The sequence below is a fragment of the Calypte anna genome, chromosome 17 (assembly GCF_003957555.1).
Source record: "Calypte anna isolate BGI_N300 chromosome 17, bCalAnn1_v1.p, whole genome shotgun sequence".
In the NCBI taxonomy this organism is placed as follows: Eukaryota; Metazoa; Chordata; class Aves; order Apodiformes; family Trochilidae; genus Calypte; species Calypte anna.
The window spans coordinates 4,496,334-4,521,712 of record NC_044262.1 but is presented as its reverse complement, the minus strand read 5'-3'; the positions used below and the strand labels follow the sequence as shown (position 1 = coordinate 4,521,712).

Genomic DNA, 25,379 nt, shown 5'->3' with positions numbered 1-25,379 from the left:
TAATCTGTTCTCTGAGAGCATGTCCTGCCCGTCTGGGGCTGCCGATTCTGAGGGGCATGTACCCACAGTGCAAGAACAAACCTTCACGCTGAAAGTTGTCGTGGTTTTCATTAAAGCATGGTTACATCTGTTAAGTACAGTAATGTGCAGTTCTTCCACTCGAGGCACAGCACGGGCCCAGCTCGGCTGCACACTGCAGGGTGACTGCACAGAATGGAGCAGAGCTGGCTGCAGAAAGTGAGGACATAACCTTCCTTGCTTGCCCCAAATACCCACTTAATAACGGAGCCCGCAAACCGGGTTTATCACAGGAGCACTGCTTGAATTAATGCTCCAATTGCAAGTTATTTTCATCCCAGCGGCACCTCTCCCAGGGATGAAAAAACCGTAGAGATATCCTCAGGACACGTGAGTTAAACCCAATACTGGGCCAAAGACAAGGAAGGGCAAAGTGAAATGTGTTTTTCTCTTTAGGGAAGAAGAGGTTTGAAGGTGACCTTGGGGTGGCTCAAACCACTTCAAAGGGATGAAGCAGAGTTGGCGACAAAGCCGAGTTTCGACTTCATCAGCCCAGCCCTTGCTTCTGCGGCCTCAGCACCCACAGGACAGTCCGGGGGCTCAGGGACAGAGCTGGATGCCGATTCCTAATAATCTACCTGCGGAAAGGAAAGCTGAGTGCTGATGGCAGCCCCTGAGCACAACTTCACGGTGTGCCCAAATGCATTCACTAGTGTCGGTGCTTGCTGTATCTGGGACAGCCCCGGGGATAGGGGGCTAAGGACATCTTGGGGCAAGGGTACACGTCCGCTTTGACAAAACCTCCGGGGACCGAGATGGGCACCCAGCTGCTGTCTCAGCGCCTTGCCCTCAGGGGACGCCCGGCTGCCGGTAAGCACCAACCCCTGCGCCCGCCCGCGAACCACCCGCTCCGCGCCCTGCGCGCTAACCACAGACTTTACCCAGGCGCCGGGCGTGACGCGAGAGGCGCCGGAGCCCTCCCATTGGCTGCCGGCCCTGCGGGGGGCAGCGTAGCGCCGTGCGGGCGGCTGCGGGCTGTCGCGCGGCGGCGGAATGGCGGGGCCCAACGGGGAACCGCACGTGACGGGGGGCGGCGGCGACGGCGACGACAGCGGGGACGGGGACAGCTTCGGGGAGGAAGGTGCGTGGGGACGGCCCGGGGAACTGCCGCTCACCCGGCGGGGCTGGGTGGCCTGGTTCTGCGGGCTTGTCGGAGTGAGGGGCAGGGCCCAGAGGTGCCCAGAGGTGCCCAGAGGTTCCCAGATGTTCTGGTGCTGCGGGACGGGAGGGTTCTGAAACCCAGGGGGCTCGGTCCGTGTTTCCCATAGAGCGGTGGGGAGCTGAGCGCCTTCAGGGTATTTATTTTAGTTTCTCTTCTGCAAAGATGGTTCTGTGCCGGTGCTGGGGGGGTGTGGATGACCCAGAAGAAAGAGGATGTTCAGGTTTCAAAAGCCTGGAACAGATCGCGTGGGCAGATTTCAGAGGAGTGGAAAAAGTGAATTGAACGTGATCAGTTTGGCAAATTCCACTTTTAGGCATGAAGGTTCTGGTATTGTCCTGTCCAGGTAGAAAAAGCCCATGGAGAAAATGGGACAACAGCAGAGCTGTAACGCATGTGCAGGGGTCACTTGAACTTGGAAATCTTTTGAAGAGCAAGCATTTTGCTGCTTTTCCCTTGAAAATGGTGGAGTTGTGTCACAGTGTTTCTCCAAACACCATTCCATACCCACCCGTGACTGGGCAGGTGAATCTCACAGCTGTGATCCACCCTCAGTGACAGGAGGAGCATTTCTGCCCTGAAACACCCCAAGAGTAATCACTGCTTTGCATCATTCAGTGATCAGTGTTGCAGAGCTTTTGAAGAACTTGTAGACACACTGGATGTGACAGAGAAAGTGAATCTGATCTACATTAAGTCTGCATCACCTGTAATTAACTGGGGCTTTATGTGTGTAGCTGGTCATGTAAGTCTGTAGCTGTTTCCTTGTCTTGTGGAGCTGAAGCTGTGGATCACTTCCTTAAATGCAAATAGTAAACCTTATTTTTGGCAACTGTTCTTGTGAAAATGCAGAGGAATAACAAAATGTGATTGCCATACTCCAGGTCAACATTTTCATTAGGGCATGTGGTTAAATTTCCACAAAAATACACCAAGCTTGCAGCTAACAGGAGAGAATAAAATGTTTTTACAGCTTATTTTAAAATTGTTAAATTTTATTTTTCACTTCCCAAAGCTGCACAACTTATATAGCTTTTGCTGGAGTTTTAGGCACTGAGAACAATTAGGTTCCTGCTGTGATTACAGACTTCTTACCAAGCTGATGAATAACATAACCTGTTAGAAGTAGGTTGGGATCTGCTCACCATTTCAGTGGAACAGGGTGCATCAAATACTAGGCTCAAATACAGAACTTGAACTCCTGGATACTCAGGCATCACATACCTGGAAACAGGGTTCGAAAAATACTGATAATTGCCACTTTTTTGGAAAAAATGTGTCTGTGGTTTTTAAATGGAAATACATCAGCAGTGTTCTTGCTCATAATGCCACCTCTGCAAATACTGCAAGGTCAGACTTACATAAACAAGCTTAATGCTCTTCTCCAAAGACTTAAAGGCTCTAGCACTGCTATGAACGGCTCCAAAGTAGCATAAGAAGAGGATGATTATAATTTTTTAATAAAAAAAACTTGTCAGCTATTAATACTTCAAATGACTGCAGTATTTAAATATTCTGTTCTTTTAAAGCTGCCATTAATGGCACTGTCAGGGCCTGGTGTGCTGGGACACCAGAGCACCCTGCCTGTAGGAATTTCAAGGAGGCAGCTGAGAGAGGCAAAGTTTGGCTTGTGAGGCTGTGAGATCTCAGTACCAATCAACCCACATCCTCCTCACTTTCTCCATGTTCTGTTAGTGCTCCAACCAGGCACTGCATGCATCACTCTTGGCTCAGACATTTCCCCAGCTGCTTGGAGAAGCTGGGTGGAGAGGAGCCAGCCTCAGCCTGTGAGGTGTGGGCTTGTCTTGCCCACACAGACATCTTTCCCTGTCCTCCAGCCCACAGTCCTCACAAACATCAGGTCACAGTCACTCAGCCTGTATGGCTTCAGAAAGGAAAACAGCACTGGCTCTGCCTGGGGTCTCCTGTAACCCCCAGGGCTCCCAAGTAACATGTCAGCAGAGGTTTGCCTTGTTTGGTTGTTTTTGTTATTCTTTAGTATTGTGTTAATATTGCTTGGAACCATCTAAAAGCAAACATTCCATAACAGTAGCACAGCTGTCTTCATCTGATTGACAGTGCTGGGACACATCACTCTGTACTGAGCCTAACACTTCTGACTTGAAACAAATGCCATGAATATGAAGCTGTACCTGGGGAATGAACTGTCAGAATCATTCTAAATGAGTGTGGTTTTCATCTGAAGTACCTAAAGCCTTAATAGTGCATAAAAATCCCATGGCTGAACTTGGTACCCCACACTTACCTCCCACTGGAAATCATAGATAGAATCATTGAAAGTTGGGGGTTGGAATGGACCTTGAAAGATCATTGAGTCCAATGCCCCCTGCCTAATCAGGGTCACCTATAGCAGGTCACACAGGAACACATCCAGGTGGGCTTTGAGTGTCTCCAGGGAAGGAGACTCCAGAAATAATGGTGCCACTACCAGCGGGCTCAGCCCTGCTCCTGCCAGTGCAAGGGCTGTGCTGTTTCAGCAGTCTGAACCCAGACAGGTGAAGCACATCCCAGCCCAGGAGCCTTACACGAGTAGTTCATTTCAGCACACTGCCAAAATGCTTGCACCTTTATCTGGAAAGATGTCCCCCAGGGCAGCTAAAGGCCAACCTGTCCTTGGGGTTTATTTGGTGCTGTTGCACTGCAGATTGCTGCATGCTAGCACTCAGCCTGAGGTAAGCTATTTATTTATGAGATCCAAGACTGCCATGTATGCCCATAATGTGTTCAGACTGCCCAGGTAACTTGCCTTAGGTCTTGTTGCCAGTCCTTCAGCTTCCCATTGGCCTCATTTGATCAGTGAACAAAACACACACAGGATTCAGTTGCATTTTACTTCACGCACCCACTCAAAACGCCGTGGGGATGTTTTGCAAGGGCTCTTGCTGCCTTCACTGACTGCAGTGTCATTGCTCAGTCTCTCCTTTACTTTCCTTTTAGAATATGCAGCAATCAACTCCATGCTGGACCAAATCAACTCCTGCTTGGATCACCTGGAGGAGAAGAATGATTATCTACATGCTTGCTTGAAAGAGCTGCTGGAGTCCAACCGCCAGACCCGCCTGGAGTTCCAGCAGCAGAGCAAGCAGCAGAACATGGAAACTGATGTGCAGGGATCACAGCCTCCAGTCTAGGGTGCTGGCCACAAACTACTCAGTTGGTGTTGCTAAGGGGACGTTTACTGGCCACCAATTTAACATAGAAGTTGAATAGATGAGGTACCTCGTGCCTACTACTTGTTTCTTCCTATGGTTTTGTCCTGCTGTTCTCCCACTTCCATGTTCCTTTTTTCTTTAGATGTGTGATAGGTGCAGAAGCACACAGGAGGGAGGAAAGCTGGTTCTTTTTGCTCCCCTGTATGAGCCTGGCACTTACCCTGGGGTTAAAGACAGCTGTGGGGAACCTGATGCCATGCAGGTTATTTGCAAGCAATCCCTCTTCTCTGTGCAAAACCAAACTCTGCTCTTTTGCACTGTTAAATTTAATAAAAAATTGTTTTGGACTCCAGCCTCTTCCCTCAAATAGCAGAGTAGGCAGCAGCTGTCCTAACTACACTTAGGCTTGCCCATAGGCATAACTGGTGATAAACTTGGAGAGGGGGACCCTAAGCCAGCTCCTGCCTTGAAACTCCAGCTTCCCCGTTATTCACATTAACTGATTTAAGAACTGTGGGCAGATACTCCCAGGTCACTGGACACTTCTGTCCCTTTCCAAGCAGATGAGACAAGTTACTAGGGTGATGGTTTTGATTCTTACAATTGGAAGCTGCCAGAGCAGGCTGGTTAGCCCTCAGCACAGCAGTAGCTATGCAATGAAAGAGGGGCCTGCCCATCATGGGCTGTTAGCAGAGTCCTCCCTGTACATTTTGACAAGAGTATGCATGAGCATTCCAGTCTGAAAATGTGTTACCTTATCAGGATGGCTTGAGGCCAGCACTGTGAAACAAGTCTTACTGTTCTACTTCTGTAGAGTTAAAGCAGTTTTTTTGAAAGTTGAAAGAAATTATTTATAAGAAATCTGTTTTATTAAAATCACTTTGAAACCAAATTTGTTCCTGAGAGTCTCCACTATGAAAACAGACTGTTATGAAGCTTTGTAGTATTAACTAAAGGACCAAGATGCACATTTTTGCCTATCTTAGGACACTTGTCCAAGAGTGTGCATCTTGGAAAGGGTTCTGAGGAGCAGATTGGGCACACTATCTCCCAAGAGAGAAACCTTTCCTTTGCCTGGAAAGGAAACAATAGAGGAACTACAGAGAATTCTTAAAGAAAAATAAGTCTGCATCCATCTACTTCATGAACTTTGTCCCCTATGGAAATCACATTATTATTCTTTCAGATTCAACAATCCAAGCCTCAGTCTTTCCACATAATTGCTGTATCCCACCTGTACGAGTAATGACTGACACCATCCTGTATTAGACACGCTAAAGCCAGGCTTGTTTTATTCTTAAAATAAAAACAGCAGTAAAGTTGAAGGGTTTTGCTCTATTAAAAGACTCCGAAAATAAACATTTCCAGCAAGTATCATATGTAAAGGGCTCTCCCTTTAAGGCCACTCTATCTGGGTTTGCGCCTAGCAGAGCGTCTGCCCCCAGCAGAGGTCAGACTGGCTGTCTCACCCTTGGCAAGGGAGGAAGACTCTGCCTCCTGGCCTGTGCTTGCTTCCTCATTCTGTCCTAAACCTCCATTCCCTGGATCCTGGTGCCCAATTGTGCCTTCCCTTTGCCTGGCTGCACTGGCTTCCTCCTCCTTAGCCCCTGTGTATCCCAACAATGCCCCTGCAGTGCAGCTCTCTTCAGGGAGCAGGCAAGCAGCACTAGAGGCAATGGACTTGCTCTCCTCCTGCAGACTTTCTTCTTCTACAACCATGATTCCACACACATCATCAGTCACACTGGACAGGCTTTTGCCCTCTGCTACAGAGGTGGCCAGCTCACCCTTGCCCTCTGGAGACCTCAAAGCTTGTTCTTGCAGGGCTGACAGCTCGGTACCCTTCTTGCCTATCCCATGGTCATCATTCATCTTCTTACTGGTATCTGCTCTTGTAGCAGGAGGTGGTTTTGGATCATCCACCAACTGGGAGCTGGAGCCCTGGGAATGCAAAGGAGCTTCGGGGTAGGCAGCTGTGGCACGATGCCTTGCTGCTTTGTATCTCTGCAAACACAAACAAACAAACGTGAGACACAAGCTCAGCTACTGTCACTGGAGCAAGTAGCAGCTGGTCCAGGAAAACCTGTACAAAAACAGTGATGATTGGCAGCTAGAATCTGCAGGGGCACGACTTGTCTCAGCAGCTCTCCTGGCCTGGCTGCTGAGGCCTTCAAGCAGACAGGGGTCAGCTCCTGTGAGGAAAAGTGGCAATATTAAAAATTGAAATCCCTCTTGCATTACTTAATGCTGAGCGAGTGCATGGCAGACCTGTAGCTCCTGAGACAAAAAAGTCATGTTTTAGCAACTGTTAATCTCAGTCAGACTCAGGACTTTGTAGATGTAACAGTGCAAGTGACAGCTCTTGCTTCAGCTGCTGCCAGGACAACTCTGGATACATGAGGCTATGCACTGCCCTCAGCTACAGAGATGTGATTTCATGTTTATCAGATGAAGTAAAACTTAAGTTGAATGCTTAAAAGATTTTTCACTCTGCTGATACAATCTGTGCAGCCAGTGAAACTGCTGACAGGAACACCAAGATACCAAGAGTATCTCCTTGTTACAAGGTGCTGAGGTTCTCCACAGAATGAAGGTAAGCATTGCATCAATAAAGTCACTCATTTGCTCTTGCTATCACAATGTGCCAGTAGAGGTCTGTAAAGAGATTAATATGGCTACTAGCCATTTTCAAGACTGGATTTCAGAAAAACAACTCTGTAGAGCTAACACACCGTATCAATTTGGCATTCAAGACTCAGAGCGTGAGATAAAGGAAAAAAACAAAGCTCCAAAGGTTCCTCTTCTCCACAACAATTTCTTCCACAATCAACTCACTTGCATCTTTCTGCTGAAGTGCCCCTTGAACTAGTAAAAGCACTAGACCTGACAATTTAAGGAAACTATTGAGTGCAATGGCTTAAGCAGTGCTACCGTAGTATGCAGTGAGGAATTACAGCACACCAGACAGGGAGCTTTGCACTGTCATTCAGTTTATCACTGCAGGTTTGTTCTTTGTCCTAACCTACTGGGATATGAACAATTTTGTAACACACTGGAACCCCATCAATCAAGTCACAAACTAAACCAGGTGCAAGAATTCCAATTTGTTTTAAGTGATGCTATGACCTGCCTCATCAGACAGTTCTCTGCTTTGAAACCCTGTGCTGAGCTCCTCTGGTGAGTGCCTCAGAAACTGGCAATAATTTAACTCAGACAGCGACAACCCCAAGGCACTCAGCAGCCAAGAATAATCATTATCTGCCTGCAGATATTTAAGGTTGGACTCTTGTCTCAAGTAATCCCTCCAGGTCACTCTGGCGTCCATTTGCAGAGCATCTGATTTCAGCTCACAGTGGGCCAAAAGAGAGGCATATACATTGCTGCTGCAGTTTCACTCTGAGATGATCTAAAATAAGTCAGGAAAACAGCAAGGCCAATTCCTTCATTCTCGAAATGTCTGGCTGTGGGAGTGGGAGAGGATGAGCAACCACGAAGGAACAGCTGTGGTCTTCTGCTACTTGCCTTTCCAAATCCACAGCTCTAAGTGCTGGCTTCTGCAGCATCCCACCCTTTTCTGGAGGCAGTGACAGTTGACTAGGAATAGCTAACCTCTCTGAAGACTAGCAGAGAAACACTCATTTGTTTAAACACTATCAAAAGCTGGATACATCTGTGGTAGGGAAGCACAATGGCTTTGCCTGGAGGAGGCTTTAGGTGCACGCAGAGGATAAAGTCAGTGTTGGAGCCTCTCTCTTTGCCTGGGTCCTGGAATACCACTCTCTGGCCCAGGCAGGGCCCAGGCTATGGTTAGAGAGGGCAAAGAGAGTGCAAGCCCTGTGTACCCACCACAAGGTACTCATCCAGGCCCCTCACCCCCTGGGGCAAGCCAACAAGGACAGAACGATGGAGGCAGATTCCAGGCCAGCCCAGTAGGAAAAGTTTCTGGATACAAAAGCAGCAAGGGGCAATATGGCTTCTGTAGACAGAGCCACTAAAGCAAAGGAACAACATCAGCTGGCAGAGCTTTGTGCTGAGGAGTTTCTTGGAAACAGTAGCAGACAGACAGACAGACTGACTTCCTGATGCAGGCTGAGCCCAGGGACCAGATGGACTCTCACCAGCTTGTAGCTTCTATCCCACAAAGAGTCCGTAAAGTTAAACTTCCAGATTCCTAAAGTGAGTACTTGATTTTACCAGGCCCCTGCATGGATAAATCACACCCAGAGTTTTGGTGAGAGGTGCCAGGAACAGGATCTGTTCCTGCAGTATTGCATGAAAATATGCACGTGTACCAGCTTGCTTTCACAGGAACAGCCTGTCCCTTGTTCTTTCCCCATCTTGACCCACCTTTAGCCTAACAGAAGAGGCCTAGACTGAACAACAGACTCCACAGGTTCAGCAAACAGAGCAGACACTCTGAGGAAGATTTCCAGCCAGAAACGGGCAACAAGATGGCAGCAGCAGTAGCTGGGAAGTTGGACTGAACTGATTTTAGATCTACAGGGGTGATGGGAGACAAACACAGAGCACACCAGGAGAAAGCTACAGCACAACTGACACCAAGGATGATGGAAATGAACTGAAGACAAGACAGCTAATGTGGTGAATTTGCTGAAGAGACACGCACAGGGGTAACAAATGCCAGGCCATGCAATCGCCAAAGGGTCTAACCTGAAAGTTCTCAAAATGCATCAGGGACTTGCAGTGTGCGAGCCGGGCAGCAGAGTCGCTATGGTAGAATTTGTGACACAGCCTGCAGAGGTAACCTGCGACGGGGACCAGAAAATCCAGGCCTGTGAAACGGGAGGGGAAGGGAAATCACAGATCACATTGAATGGAACTCAAATAATGAAAGCATGTTAAAGGGGAAAGGGAGGGAGAAAAGAAAGGTGGAAAGCTTTGCTTCTGTTAATCGGGGATTTGCAAGATGACTTGCTGAATATCTCATCTTACCATGGAATGGCTGTGTGGTTGATATTCAGAGAGAAATCTGGCTGCCAGAGCAAAGAAACTACACAGAGCATTAAGGGGGGAAAAAAGAATACAATGGAAAACTACAGAGAACATGTGATCTAATGTAATGGGATCAAACCAAGCAAAGGACAGCAGGCGCGCAAGAGGAACACGCAGAGAACATTCACAGCATGAATCATTATTCCATCTGCCACACGATAGTGGAAGGTTACAGCAATATGGAAGATTGGTGTAAACAGAGCTCTCCTTGGGCACTAAACAGCCTCTGCAGAGCTGCCCTCCTCACAACATGAGTGGCCAGTGGAGGCCAGAAGTCAGAATCACTTACAGGGTGGGGACCAGAGTCAGCCATCTGGAGACAACACTGCCCACCAGTCCAGCAACATGTCTGAAAAACCACTAGGTACAGCGTGGGGGTTCTGAAGCGGAGGAAACATGCACAGTTTGGGCTCTGGCAGAGAGTTTGATACTGTCAGTACTGCTCAGTATCTCTGTACAAGCTGCATTTCTGCTGGAAAGCATTCTTATCAATATGCTTTCAGGCTCCATCTTTCCAGAGCATCCCTCATTTGCTACCCACTTTCCTCAGTACTCTCGCCCTACTTGTTCCATTTCCTACCTTAGTAAGGCATCTGGCTCTCATCCTTTCTTCTCCAAAGCAAAAGGCAGCTGACAAACATCAATCACATCCTTATGTTTTATCACACAGTAATAAAGCAACGTTTGGCCCTTTCTCCAGGCAGGAGTGACCTGCACCAGTCCAACGCAGATGCTGAGCACTATGACCCAAGAAGTTGTTACAGCAGTAGGTAGAGACCATCCTCTCTTACAGATACAGCATGTGGCCAGAGAAGGCTCTGTGGGCCTTTGTGCTTGACTTGGTTTGCTTACCATAGGCTGTGTCTGGACAGTACTTCTCACTTCCTTCATCATCCTCCAAAGACACTTCTTTCAGCCCAGTCTGGAAACCAAAAGAACATTAGTGCCTACTGTATCTATGCCTCTTCCCTTCCTAGGCTCTTACATTTTCCTGGTAAGCACAGGAGCAAAACAGAGGATTCACATAACAGAGATGAACTTGCACAACAGCTGGTTAGGGCCAGATTCAAAACCCAGAGTCAGAAGGCCACTTTATTATAAGATTTAAAAACACCCCTTGCACCACAAGCCTGAAGTAGCTTAGCCATGTACCTCCTTCTTGGCAACTGCTCTCTCCTGGGAAAATTTTTCTCAAGATAAATCTCCACATGCATGTTTGCTGTGAGACTAAGCTACTGCTGGGCTATTAAAAAAAAACTATGTCGATGTCTTTGTCAGAAATTCCCTTGATGAAACACTGGCTATGTTCCTCAACAATAAGGTAATGTTTGAAGACACCAGCAAGAGCTGTACAGCATAGCAGAAACACCTTCCTGCATCCCACAAGTACTGCCTGATTCTCTTTTGCATTGTCCTGTGCTCTGGAAGAATCCCAGGTACCTCAACCTTCTGCTGTAGGGTGGCAAGGCTGACTGAACTCTTGAAATCCTGAGCCCAAACAACCAAGACTACATCACAGGATCCTACAGCAGGTTCTCGGGTAGATAATTTCTTCTCCTGGGCATACCTGCTTGGCAGAAGAATCCTCATTCTCTATCAGCACTACATCAAGGTCTTCCTCTTCACCAGCTCCTCCTTCCTCCTCCTCCTCTTCATCATCATCATCTTCAAAGCAGCCAACAGCATCCACTGTGATCAACTCCTCCGAATCTTCTGGGCTGCCCAACTCCTTCTCTCCCAGCCTCACCTGCCAAGTACAGAAAAGAAAGATTAGATCAACTTTGTACTCTCAGTTTCATCAAGGATGACCTCATATTCTGAACAGACTGAATTTGATGAGTAGAAGGGACTGCAAGAGAGACACAATGCTGTCTTGCTTCTAGACAGATCTAACCCCTCCATCCCTTTATCACTCAATGTCTTCCAGCTCTGATAGTTTAGGTCCAGCCAAAGATGAAAATTAAAACAAGGCTGAAAGAACTGCACATCTGAAAGGATTCATCCCTGTCATTATCAGGGAAGCAGAAAGTTTGCCTGCTCCACAGCATAACTATTTCCAGTCCGTGGCAGCTCTCCACAGGGGCAGTATTACCTCTTTGGCTTTCTGTTTGTGCTCAGGGGACTTCATATGCTCCACAAACTTGCGAGGGGTCTTGAAGTGGCGGCTGCAGACGGTGCAGAAAGGACGAAGGGAACGTTTGGCCAGCTTAGGAAAGAGACAATTCACTAAGTCTCAAGAGGCACCACTTTGGAGAAATGCAGATAAATCTCAAGTGAAACAAAAGCACTGCATCCATAGCAGAAAGACAGAGTTCTCAGCAGAAAGGACTCCCTAGCTCTTATCTACCAGAAAGACTGCAAGCATGCAAAGCAAAACAAATGTGGCTTATTAAGGGTGTTCTGGCACTTCTACCCTAGAAGCCAATAAAGATGATGGCCTAAATTTTCACATGAAACTTTACAGGCTGCACACCAGTTGCTCCATTCAATTGATTGAGTGTGATAGGACATATTTATTGACAAAATTCAAGGATTATAAACTAGAGGTGCTTCAAGTCATACTGACATAGCATGACAACTGGAAGTTCAAACAATAGCAGTGTTCAGAGGCCAGAAGTAGCATGGCAGTGCCCTTAGACAGTGAGGATGTTACTGGCAGAACTTTATATTCTCTCAAATCACTTTTCCTTTACTGCTTGGGGAGCAAGAGAGGCTAAGACACATCCACTCAATCCCCAAGAAAGGTCTGTATTAAGATTAAATCCATGCTATGATTGTTACCTTGTGTTCTTGGGTCCTGCGATGTTTGATTAGATCCCCTGTGAAGTGTATCTGACAAGTGTTACACCATCGCTGCTGGGTCTCTCTGAAGTGAGAATGGACACATGTAAGTCACACCTTTTAACATTCTCCAAGGAATATTGCAGTTTGCATCTGCTCTTGGCATTGTTTTCCCCAGCATTCCTATCTTTACAGGCTCAGATTTATCTTCCTGTCTTCCCAGCAATTTATAGAGGCTGCTTTAGCTCATGATGACAGAAAGGTGCCAGCTAAAACAAGTCTCTGACCTGATCTACTGTATTAAATACTACACAGCAGGTCAAAGTAAATACTGGCACCCTTCAACAGGAAGAAAGTTGCCTGAAGGAGATTAAAGCCCCTGAAACCATAGGGATTTTTAAACTTTATTTAGAACACAGGGACCCCCTGGTGCAGTGAGAAATTTTAGAACCCAAGCAGGCCCACATTCAAATTATTTTTTTCTAGTGCAGACCAACACTTACCCATCTTTCTCTGCCAGCACCTTCTGCTCCTTCACCATGGGCAGTAGTGAAACAAAGCAAACATTGCTCATGTGCTGAATCTCCCCAAGTCGCTGCTGGTGCTGAATTCCAGCCATGTGGGACTGGAAATTCTGAGAATGTGGTTAGGAGAAAAATCCATTTAAATGTATTCAAAATGCAGAAAATAATAGGTCTGAGCTATGCTATGCTTTCCACTCACTTGACTGCTGTTTAACAATGAAATTGTATAAAAGCTTAAGAGCAGGGCTGCCTGTGGATCCACCCACATTCACTCGCTAGCAGGTTCCTTGCCAGCTCCTCAGGAGAGGTTTTATTTTATCTGCATGCTCACCATCATTTTTATGTTCCTTGTTCCTGAACCATAAGCACTTGCTAACAAGTCTCCTGCTGCACCTTCTGGTGGCAGTCAGCCATCCAATTCACCCCTTTTGACCACCCATCCCAGTCAGACCTGTGGGTTTTTACCTGCTGGCTGCAGCAGTTGGTCTTGCAGATATAACAGTAGAATTTAAGGACTGATTCAGGGCTTGGCTCAGCTGTGCCCACCTCACAGGTCCAGTGCCCTGGTTTCAGAGCTGTTGTACTGATAGCTCTGCTCTCACTGCTCTGCTGGATAGTCACCTTCAATGAACCTCCAGAGCTCAACACCTGCCAAAAGGGAGAGTCAAAATTAAGTCCAGTCTCTCAGTAGAAGACACTAAAAATTACACTTGTTTTTTGTTATTCAACCTAAGCTCTCTATCCCTTAGGAAAATGCAGTTAAACTTGAATCTACAGGAGGCTGGTCAGAAAAGCTCTCATACACAGTCCTCCCAACACTGCTAAATCCACGATTCCTGTGTCATAGCACCAGCCCTAACAGCACAGATGGTTGTTTCTGCAGGCTTTGTGGGCACTGTGTGATCCAGTCTCTGGAGACTGGAGAAACAAACAATGCACTGGTGAGGGACACAATGAGATCATGTTTCTCCACTGAAGAACTAAAGGCAACTCAGCACCATATCTGATGAAGTAAGGAGCTCAAACAAGGGCAGGGTGATACAGTCAATCACATCCATTAATGTCCCCAGTTATGGAAGGCTACCAAGTCAGATTCATACCATGGGTTACAGATTTAAGCAGCATAACATCCTGGTTTAGCATCAATTGTGTGGGCAAAGTATTTCAGTCTAAAGACTCTCAGGCTGCTGGCTTCACTTGTGTCTTACTTTTCCAAGCTGCCTTTCAAAAGCAAGGACTCCCACTATCTGCTCATCCCTGCTGCAAGGGCAAGTCCCACAGCAGCTGCATCTTTATTGGCATCACCTGAATTTTTACATCTACTCTTCAGCAGCATAAAAGATGCCTTTAGCTATGGCCCTCAGTACATATATTTTTCAGTTGCTTTTTCAGTTCAACTTTCCATCTTTTCAGATGAAATCTGAAATCTTAATGAACCCCAGAATCCACAAACAGCCAGCAGTAGGTAAGGTACAGGCTAGCTAGAGGTAAAAAGCAGCAAGTTAGAGCAGACTGTGCACTAATTGCAGACATATTATGTCTTATTGCCAGGGACAACAGCTTACAGCAGGAGACAGAGCTCCAGACGTGGGTGCCATCTGGTTCCCAGTGGCAACGGGCTTCTCTGGGATGGAGGAGGAAGTGGTGTGTTCTGCATTGCCTACATGGAGTGGTGTCTGCTCACCTCAGGAGCCTTTGGTTCTTCAGAGAATCTTCTCTCTTTAGAGAGTTCTTCAGCTGTGTACTCCTTTGTATTGTCTGTACCTAGGAAGAGAGTCCTTTTAGCTGCCTTAAATCAAAATAACGATGACAGAAAAAAAACAAAGCAGCAAGTGAATGAAGTTAGGGAGCTTTCCTCACAGTGCTGTTGGCCATAAGCCCAGTTCACAAGCCTTTCTCCAAAGAAATCCTTATTAAAGAGGGAAAATTCCCATCATTTGCATTTGGTAGGCAACAGCAAAAGCTGTAGGGGACGATGTTTGGATTTTTGGGTTTAGTTCCCAGATTTTCCCCTCCTTTGCCCATCCAGCATGACTGGAGGGAGGACACTTCTGAAGAGAATTATGGAATCTACAGATTCTGATCTACAGGTGCAGTTCCAGCCAGGAGTGCCCTAAAAGTGCAAACCATGGTGTCCAGCAACTCACCGTCAGCTTGGATATGGGTGCTTGACTCTCCTGCTTCCTTCCTGTCTGTTGCATCCTCTAATGCAGACTCCTCAGTCACACTTCAAGAATATCAAGAAAATAACCTCATTTGCCATGTTAAAGACCAAGAAATTCAGAATACACACTGAGGCACAGTCTGGGATCTAAGCTACTGCACTCTCAACTAAGCCCCCAGATCAATAAGCTACTGGAAGTGGGATTTCAGGCAAGGATTAGGCAGAAATAAATAAAAAACAAGGAAGAGTGGGCATTCTAGAACAGATTCAGAAACAGCAGCCAAATAATCTGGACAAGAAGGTTACAACAGCCCACTTCCCTCTTCTGCAAGATGCCTGCAGAGAAATAAGTTAATATGGGAAATATTCTTGGTAAGAGCTCAGAGGCCTCAACTCCTGTCTTGACTGGTGACCTGCAGGGAAACTGCAGTACCCAGACAGTACTCCAGACTGCTCTGTGCATGAGGGAACACACAGAGAGCAGCCAGAACTGAACTCAGTGTCTCACAGGGATTTCTTTGCAACTGCCTTCTCTCTTTATCAGCCATGTTTCATTCCAGAGTCCTTAAAGTTCTGCCTGGGGGGGAAGTAAAGCTGGACAAGACAAATCAAAAAGGGTTTGCTTTTATTTGGTACTGGTGATCTTCTCAGGAGAAAAAAGAACCTAAGAGGACTGCTGCGAATAAACTAGTGAATTGCAGAGGGCACAAATCATACTTTACAATGCCTTTCTTTCTCCATCCCCTAGTTTTCCATCAGGGTTGATACTTTTCACCAGGGCTTGAATGTCTTTCAGGCTGGCTTGATATCCCACCCACTGGTGTCCTTTTGCCAACAGGGAGCAGCACCTTCTACACAAGCAAGAAGGCAGACTGTGCAGGTACTGCATCCAGTGATCCAAACACACTCACTGTATAATATATCAGATTGATAAGTGATAATGTAACTGGGTTACAGGGCTATAAATATGCAGCAGGGTTGGGCAGTGCAAACACGAAGAAGAAAACAAGAGTGGCTGGCATGAACATTATTTGTCAAGTGCTGCCAGCAGGCTCAACACTACACCACACACAGATGGTAACAGCACTCCGGGGCAAGGGTTTGCAGTCTAAACTGCAAAACTAAAGAACAATCTAAGGGAGCAAAAGCTATCACGAGCATGATCTAAGGTGGAAATGGTATTATATGGATACTTGTCAGGCCATGCTAGAAGAAGCAGGTGTTCAAGGAGGATTTGAAGATGAGTGCTTTCTGCACTGGAATGAGGATGTTGTTCCAGGCATACAGATGGCACATAGGAGAAAAGGCAGAAGTGGGAAAAACCTGAAATGAAGAAGGAGGCTGGTACTCCTGGCCAACAGGAAATGGAACAATGATGCACGAAACAGAAGTTTGTGACATGGATGGAGGAATGCCCTTCTCATCTGTGAAGGGCAATATGAGAACAGTAAACTAATTTTTTCAGAGACCCATTGTCTGCTCAATGGAAGTAAACAGAAACACTTCCAAAAAAAAAAAAAAAAAGCTGAGGAATTATCTATTCTAAGCAAATACCAGCCATAATATATGCATCAAATCTGGCAGTTCCCAACCACTGCTTAGGAAAGGACTTTCCTAATAGCAGGCTTGCTGCAGTGAGATCTGTCAGTCCTCAGACTTGATTCTTTTTTCAGTGTATGTAATGGGACTTTGATTAATACCCTACTAAATATTAATGTAATTAAATTAGCTTTGGCAAACAGATTAACAAAGCACACACTTAAATGCATTTGACTTAGCTTTAACTGAATTAATTCACTTTCTTGCTAATCAGAGTCCATAATTCAGGGTGGTCCCTGCTCCCGTAATATTTATCACTCTTTAATGTTTTACATGATCAAGGTAATATCTGAACATCAAAAGCAATCTTGCAATATTCTCCCTAAAGCTAGCCATTAATCTCTCATCTACAGCTAGGAAACAGAAAGGTGAAGAAACTTGTCCAAAAGCAGGCAGTGAATTGTTAACAGGGAAGATAAGAGGACCCGGGAGTCCTGACTCACACTCATTAACATATGTTGGAGAATTCTCAAATCAATGCCTCCAGAAATCTGGACTCACTCTCTCCTCCTCTCCCCCCCCGCACCAGCTACCAGTGACAGTTCTGGGAGAGGTACAGCACGGTGCAGATGGCACCATGAGCTCCGTGAGATGCCTGCCCACTAGATGGCAATGCAGCCCTGCCTGTGCCCTCCTGCACCCAGAAGGGTTGGCTGCGGCCAGCATGCCCGCACACTGCACATCCCGGGCTGGTAATAGGATTGCTTTTGTCTATTTTTACCCAACAGACTGGGGTACTGGCAAGGCAACCTTTACAGAAGGGATACAGAACTCAGCATTCATGGATACAGGCTTTAGATACTGAGGAATACTGATTTCTTTCTCTTCCTCATTCCCCAAAATAAACGATCCTCTCCTACGCCTACTGTAACCCAACACATTTCAGGACTTTTCCTCTCTGCTGATACATGGCTGCTGGTTTCCCTCTTTGTCATTTAGGGAAGAAAATTAGAGAAATACAACAGAATAGAAAATCATCTGTGCTTCTTACAGGGGTCCTGACAGGAGAAAACATAAGCAAACTGCTTTCTTGCACATTTACATGAGCTGCATCTTATTTTTCATTCCTACAGCTGAATCACCCATAGCAGAGACCCCACAACACCCTGAATCTCAGCAAGCTTTATTGGATTTTTGGAACTATCCACTAGCATCTGAAATACCTCCTACATGATAAACATCAGGCAAGTACAGTACAGCCCCAATAGTGAGAAAATAAAATTAGACAGTAATTCCAAATATAGTAACTATTTCAATACCCTGATTCAGTAAATACCTCTTCAGTCTTTTTGCTGCAGGCTCCATGTTTAGTGCAGATTCTCTTGGAATTCTTGGCTCTGCAAGAAGAGAGAAGGAGATCCCCTTAGCAAATTGAGCATGTTCCCTAACTGAATGGCCAATGCAAAAGAGCAAATAAGACTATACACTTACTATTCTGAATTTGAGAACTGCAATGACAAGGTTAGATAGCCTAAGAGATTTGAATTTTATTGCAGATGTCACCGTAGGAGGTGTTATCCAGAAATAAATCTATGTTTATGTGCATTAAGCTGGTCTAAACCCACATCTAGGTGTCAAGAGCCCAGATCACAGAAACATTAATATTGTGGAGATAGCACATCTACCTGACAGCAACTATTTAATCAGATCATTTTCCCCCCAGCATATACACTGGTAACAACCTCATCATACACCTGAATTTTTAGATTAGGCACTATTTGGTCAGAAATAACATTCCCACATCTATACTGTGTCCAACACTATCAAAGCTTCAGTGCCAGTAGTTTCTGTTCTAAGAACTGAAGTACAAGTAACTCTTTCCACTCATCTTTTCCTTAGCATGTTGATTACAACTGGTTCTGCTTCCTGTGTTTCACTCCATCAGATGTTGTGTTCAGCATGGGTGGAAGCTTTAATTTCAAACCATTTTTCTTTCCACACCCCATCTTAAATGCAGCTCAGTATCAAGAGATTTCTGAGAGATTTCCATGCAAGAAATATGAAGCTAGCTTGTAAAACCAAAAGACATCCAGGAAAAAAGTATATATGAAGCACATAGCAGGGGGATGTCACAGGCAGTTTAAGTTTTTACAATTAGACAGAATGTAGCTGGTTAAGGCTAAATCCACCTCCAATCTTCACTGCAGGCATAACAAAGAAGTCTATCATTTCTAGAAGCATTTGCTTCATTACAGACCACCCCTTACCTGTGAAAGGCAAGGAACTGTTCTGCTCTGACACTGCTTGCACTCCTTCTGGGATTTCCATTTTCTCATCACCTTGGGTCTGAGATGAAGATCCAGGATCTAGTTCCCTCTTCCTGTCAGGGATCCTCTGGAAGTCCTGCAATGGACAGAGTCACTGCCAGCTCCTGGTCCTTCCTCAAGCCCAACACACTGACACACTGCCCAAAGACTTTTACTGTGGAGCAGGAACAGAAATTCCAGCAGAGGGGAATGGAAAGGAATACATAGTGTACAATGGACTGCCTTGCTTGAGGCAAGTTGACATGGTTAAAGAGAGCAACAAACTTAATTCCAGACAACAGCTAGTCCATGACATTCTCTAGAGCTTTAAGTAGCAGCTTTAGGAGATCCTGCTGCTTGCAGAGTAGAATCACTTTAGAGGGACTCTGACCAGGAGGCAAACAGGCAGGGGAAGAGAGTCCCAGATAATCTTCCTTCCTTTTGACTCTGGAGAAAAAACAGCCCAAGAGTGGAAGTGTGCCTTTCCAGCACTTCTAGACAGAATGAAACCAAATATACAAGAGCTAATCTAAAAGGAGGAGAGTACCTGTTAATTAACCTAAGCACCATTTCCAGGTTTTGAAAAAAGTCTTAATAGTAGAAGGTGAGGAAGGTTTTTACCATTAAAAAAAATACAAAAGTGAATTTTACAAAATCCACATAACTAGCAACATCCCCAGTCTTAAGAGAAAACAGCTTGAAGAGGCACAGCAATGTGTCCATAGCAGTAACAAGTCACTTAGGAACAGCAAACTGCTACAGAAAGCTAACAGGGAAAAACTTGGGCCTCTGTGAAGTGTAAACACTCTGCCAGGATTCCTTCTGTTTTAATTACTTAAAACTGGTACTTCTAAAGGTTCCTTTTGTATCTTAAACAGTTTTGATATAAGGAATTCTCTCTTGGGCAGGAAGAGAAAAGAAACCTTTGCATCATAAATGTAAATATGGACCAATAACCTCCGAGATGGACCAGTTTCTGCATTCCTGTGTCAGCAGCATGGTGCAACAGTTTTCATTGTAAGGCTCTCTCCTTTCTCTATTCTCTACCTACAATACAGCCAATTGCTGCAAGCACAAACAGAGCACAGAGCTGACAAGAAGCTCACCTTGCGGAAGGTTCGGTTCTGCCGCTGGAAGGGGAGGTTGGGGAAGCCCATCCGAGTTGGCTTTAGTGAGACCCCAACAGGTGGTGGCCCCAGGAGGGAATGTCTTGTAGCCTGAGGGAAGAACTGCTGCAGTGCTGGAGCTGTCATGTTAAATCCACGCAAGTTTCCTATAAATGCAAACACCCAGCATTATCACCACCCTGCTGCTGGTGAAGGAGAGAGAAAATCTTCCACCTGTACAAGCAGCAGGGAGAGCTCCTCCAAAAAAGACCCTGTACTTCACTAAGCTCTGTCCTCTTCAGCACCCACAGAACAGAATTTGATGTGACAGCAACTATTACTATGTATCAGGCTATTTAATTATAATTGTCACTGCAGGCTAAGATCATTAGAGCAATTACTTGATCTGAGCACACTAGCTCTTGTGTTTGCAACAAACAAGCTCTCATTTTACAAAAATTCCCTCTGCAACAGGAAAATTCATCCCACATTTGTGCAGCTGGCAGCTCAGACCATAGTATGGATGCTGTTTATCACAAGCCAGTGTTTCATTTAAAACAACACTGGACTTTTCAAACAAGAGATTTCACAGTCCTTTCAGCCACCTGGTTATCAGGCAAGCTCAACATGTCAGCCTAAACTCTGACACTTGAGACCCTGCCATTTCCAATTATAATGCTCTGCTTTCTGAACAGTTCCTTTCAGCATCCACAGACTACCAACTCTCAACCTTTTCTTAAAAAGACAGTCCTGGCTATCCCCATTTCAGAAGTGAGGGAAAGAAGTGCACAGATGCCTCAGCTACACCCTAAGGAGTTGTCCACCCTTCTAGGAACCTGGATTTATATCACAATTTTTTTTCTCTCATTTGAATTTGGCTTTTTAGCAGCTGTCAAAACAGGCCAGAGAAGTTTGGAAATGGGCACCCAAAATATGAAAAAACAAGCTATGCTGTTTAAAGTCTGCAATACAATAGGAAGTACTCTTCTATGTTTTAAAAAGTGATGAAATCCCTTATTATGTACCCTGAATAATCTCTTGCTGCAAAAAGTCATAGCTGTATTAAAAAAAAATCCACAAGAAATAAATTTTCTGCTCTCAGTTTAGTACCTTTAAAGAACAACACGCCCATTTCAACTTGTATTTATCTTTTCCTATTCCCACTGAAGCCAAATCCAATCAATAAATTATTTATGCTGATGTTTCCCAGGTAGAGAAATACTACAGCACCAGATTTTCTTACATGTAACCCAAACATGAATGAGGAAAAAAAATTCAGATCTCTAAGAAGGGCCACACTGAACATTCCAACCATGCTACATGTTACCTGTGGCTACCTGCTGTAGATTGCTGAAGGAAAATGAACTCAGCTCAGCAGGTAGAGGTGAAAGGAGGAACCATGCTAAGGCAGAGCGTGTGTAGAGTGTTCATTAACATATATTATCCTGCTCTCCTATCTCATTTGCCCCAGGTTCTTTGCATGCTATTTAAATACAACTTCTCAATAAGAGAATTTTGCTTTAGGGAAAAGGGCAGCCCACGCTGGCATCACACATATCTGAAAGGAGCATGGCTGACTAAACTGGAGTCAGACTTTTTTTCCTGACACAAATATACACACCAATCTTCAGAGAGTGGTTGTCCTCTTGCACTGTCAGTTTTCCTACAACCTGAGAGAAATCTGTAGGGAGCCACAGGAGCCACTAGAGAGCCCTCTCGTGAAATGGGCAAGGGAGAACAAAAGGAGATTTAAAGACATGCAGAATAAATCTATTGTCTTCACATCTGGGCATGATTCACAGGCAAGATAAAAATTGTAGGCATTTATCTAGACTAGGCATTTTAAAACTATCCCAGGTACTGATTTCGTGTTGAAAAGAGCTGTCAGGTTAAGACATGAGCAAAAATATAAACATAGCTTTGTTCCTAGTATCTCTAGGTTAGCAATGCTGTTATTAAGGCTGCTTCAAAATTTTGTTCTGAAAGCATCACATCTGGCAAAAAAAGTCCACTTATGGAACCACAGTGATGGGAGAGCAGGGATATTATCCTCAACCCAAATGACAGCCTCTTCAGGGAATCAAAGTTTCACAAAACAATTGAAACCCAAACCATCCTCCATCATGGTATGATTTATTTGTTTGTACTAGACTGAATTTGGACAAAGAAAAGCATCTACTGCACACAAGGTTACAGTACATGTAACAGGCAAAAACCAAATTGCTTTAACCTTCCAACCAAAAGAAAGAAACATATAATGAAAATCAAAATATTTTACCCAATATATTGATGGAAAAATATTCCACCAAGTCTAGGAGGAAAGGCACATATTTACTATCTAACCCTTCCAGTGATATTCCCAGTTGTGAACAGTTGGGCACATGGGACTTTCAACTGAAGAACCTCTGTGATGTAGACTACAGGCAAACTTAAAGAGAAACAAACAAAAGAAAACACCCCACAAATGGAACTGCCACATACAAGGATTGCAGTGGTTCAATAAGAGATAGCCATGCTATGGTTTCAGTCCATGAAGGATGATTAACTCCAATAACTCCAATAATTAAGCATCTCCCATAACAACAGTACCTTGCATCTGCTGCATGAGTAAAGCCCTCTGAAGCATAGGGTTGGCATTGAGCAGGGATGGTTGATTTGTTGCCCGTAAGCTCAGCATCTGTTGCTGTTGGGGTGGTGGCAAACCCCTGGAAAAGAAGGAATTAATCATAAGAACCAAATAAAAAAACCAAAACATCCCCTCCAATTCTAGGTACCTAACAAGTCTAAAGGGAGCAAAGAACGGAGGAAATGCTGATATACATGCACGAAAAGATACCACACACCAGCATTGTATCCTCTTTCTTCCACTCTCCTGGAATTTCCAAAGCTGACAGATTGTCTATCAAGGAATTTGAGGTCAGAGAGAACTCCTTAGCACCAAGCCCACATAAAGCCTGTCAAGCAGCATAAAAAAAGCCCAGGAACTCACTGCAGTTTCTATAGAATTATGCAGCAGCTCACCAGTAGAAACCAGTGATCTATAGATCAGCAGCTACATTTAACACAACAACAACAACAAAAGTAGTTCTAAAAAACAGGGAGTTTTCTCAGTAGCTTAAAGCACATTTTTCCAAAAATCAATGCCTCCCACACACAACCAGGCAGGTCATGTAAAGGGTGCCCCCTAACTGCAAGAACTGGATAGAAACATAAAGCACAACCTTCATATTTAAAACAAGAGGAAGAAGCAAGTGGACTCTCCAGTCCTAAGGAGGGTGGAGCAGACATGAGAGAAAAGTCTGAAAAAAACCTGACAGGCACTTATTCAGGCGATTGCAAGGTCAGGCCCACCTCTAAGCACGACTGCTGACACAGCTCTGTCTGTTAGGGCTGTAAAGAGGTGCAAACATGGATCAAAATATCCATGCTGACAGAAAAACCCAGCCCTCTTAACAGCATTTACAGCGCTCATCTTCACATTTGCTGCTCTAGATTGTTCCAATCTCAGCTCTGAGTTATTTATACCAGAAAAATCATACTTTTAAACGTGTAAGATGCATCCATGCTATCGCACAGTTAGTCCCATATTGGCATTTTAAGGGCAGTTTTGTTTATAGTATATAGGAAAATGTTAAAAAAAAAAATCTATATTTTTAGAAGGACAGAAAGATATCCGACACTTAGCTCAGAGACATACATCTTACAAGGATTAAGTAATTGTTACAATTTATTAAATAAGAAATTAACTTTAAGAAGAAAGTCACATCTATTGCTTTAGATTTCCATGGACTTTACAGAGAATGGAGAACAGTAACTGCAAATAAATGTACCATTTCAAATACTATGAATTTGTTCTGCAAATCTCAGCTCATCGGGGACAACTGCTCCTTTCTAAGACAATCATATTATCTCTTGTATTTTTAGGGAAGCCCAGGTTATTACCCTTTTTATTTCTGGCAGATGTCATTTGTCTTTTAACATTCAAACCATGATTTTCTCCATCCCCACCCCCACCCCAGAGTGCTCAGTCACATCCTCAGCGCTGGTGTCACCGCCGAAATAAGTTCAGTAACCTCATCCGGGCCGGGAGACCCATCCAGAGAAAGAAAATAAATAAATAACTGAAGTTCAACCATAAAACAAAGTGTGTGCATCTACTGTGGGCGGCTCAGTTGGGTGCTCGTTGAGCCTTCCTGAGGGAAAAGGCGTTTTCCCCCGCGCCCCCCTCCTCAGCCCGGCACCTGCCCCGGCCCTCGCCCCCTGCCCGGGGTCACCGCGACGGGAGGGACCCGGCGAGCTGGGAGACATCTCTGGAGCTCTGGGAGAAGAGTTCCAAGGCTACTACAGCCCCTCAGCCGCCCTCCTCACATGGGGGGGGTGCAGCCTCAGACCCCTCCTTCAGACATCGCCCCCCACAACCCCTCCCGGGCACCTCCTCAGCCCCAGCCGCTCCCCGAGGCCTCCAGACCCCCGGCTCCGTCCTGACCGCGGCCTTCGTCCCCCACCCAGACCCCCGCTTCCCTTTGTGGCTTTCCCCACCGGGGGAGGGCAGGCCCGCAGCCAGCCCCGCCGCAGCTTTCGCAGGGCGAAGACGGAAGGAGGGGAGGGAGGCGGAGGAGAGCGGTCTCCCGGGACAGGCCCCAGATCCCCGGCCTCGCGTAGCGGCGCTTACCGGCCTCCCTGCTGCGCTGGGGGGTGGTGGTGGTGCTGTTGCTGGAGGAGGTGCTGGAGCTGCAGCAGCTGCTGCTGGAACTGCTGCTGGTTGAACATCTCTGGGGAAGCCGGAGCGGGGCGAGCCTGAGACAAAACACGGGAGGGCGAAGGAGGCAGTGGCCGCGGGGCTGGCTCCTTTCAGCCCAGCAGCCATTGAGCAGGGGAGCCGCTGCCGCCGCTGCCGCCCATTCATTCACTGAGCCGATCCCCCCCTTCCTCCTCCTCCTTCCCCCCAGGGTCATCGCAAGCAGCAGCCTGTAGAGGAGGTTTCCAAACCCCACCTCCCAAATCCCGCTCCCACCCCTCCCCTGCCGGCGGAGCTCTCAGCCTGCCCCGCAGCCGCTCCGGACCGGGCTCCGCGGTCCCTTCCCGTCGGCACTCACAGCTCAGCCCGCGGCGTTCACCGCTCCCCGTCAGCCGCCTCCATCTTCCCGCCGGGCACAATAACCACCTGCCGGGCCCAGGCAGCTCCTTCGGGAGGGCTGGAGGATCCGGCCACCCCCGCAAGGCTCTCGATCACCCCCGGAGCATCCTCTCAGGTCGCTCCGGTTTGCAGCACCTCCATCTCTCATCCCCTTCACAGAAGCGGGAGTGAGGTCCCCTGTCTCTGGAGAGGGATGGGAGGGAATGGACACCATCTGTCCAGGGCTGGCCAGGAGGAATAGAATAAACGGCTGGAGGAGGAAGCAGATGGCATCTGACAGCCTGGGTTTGCTGCTCTTTGGGCTTTTTTTTTTTTTTTTTTTTCTTGGTTAGGTTTGGTTCGGATTTTTTTAATAGTCCAGGGGAATCTTTGATAGTAATCTCACCGAGGAGATGGAAA

General features: G+C 46.0%; 2 protein-coding genes across 6 annotated transcripts; one reads left to right on the top strand and one right to left on the bottom strand.

The window, feature by feature from the left end:
• Positions 1-1,018: 1,018 nt before the first annotated feature.
• Positions 1,019-5,718, top strand: C17H9orf16 (chromosome 17 C9orf16 homolog). Its single transcript, XM_030461284.1, has 2 exons — positions 1,019-1,159; positions 4,196-5,718. Exons 1-2 carry the CDS (start codon positions 1,072-1,074, stop codon positions 4,387-4,389), a joined length of 282 nt encoding a protein of 93 aa, XP_030317144.1. The 5' UTR covers positions 1,019-1,071; the 3' UTR covers positions 4,390-5,718.
• Positions 5,674-25,176, bottom strand: CIZ1 (CDKN1A interacting zinc finger protein 1). Of its 5 annotated transcripts, XM_030461280.1 has the most exons (16): positions 24,940-25,176; positions 24,516-24,640; positions 22,433-22,548; positions 19,844-20,010; positions 18,699-18,834; positions 17,768-17,828; positions 14,876-14,955; positions 14,413-14,492; positions 13,194-13,376; positions 12,708-12,838; positions 12,205-12,289; positions 11,516-11,629; positions 10,991-11,170; positions 10,276-10,345; positions 9,082-9,203; positions 5,674-6,414 (listed from the first exon to the last, which is right to left on the bottom strand). In XM_030461280.1, exons 2-16 carry the CDS (start codon positions 24,611-24,613, stop codon positions 5,818-5,820), a joined length of 2,220 nt encoding a protein of 739 aa, XP_030317140.1. In that variant the 5' UTR covers positions 24,614-24,640; positions 24,940-25,176; the 3' UTR covers positions 5,674-5,817. The 5 variants fall into 5 exon arrangements, with proteins under 5 accessions (XP_030317140.1, XP_030317138.1, XP_030317141.1 ...); XM_030461278.1 differs by lacking the exon at positions 24,940-25,176 and having other exon boundaries at positions 24,516-24,936; XM_030461281.1 differs by lacking the exon at positions 24,940-25,176 and having other exon boundaries at positions 14,413-14,486; positions 24,516-24,829.
• Positions 25,177-25,379: the final 203 nt, after the last annotated feature.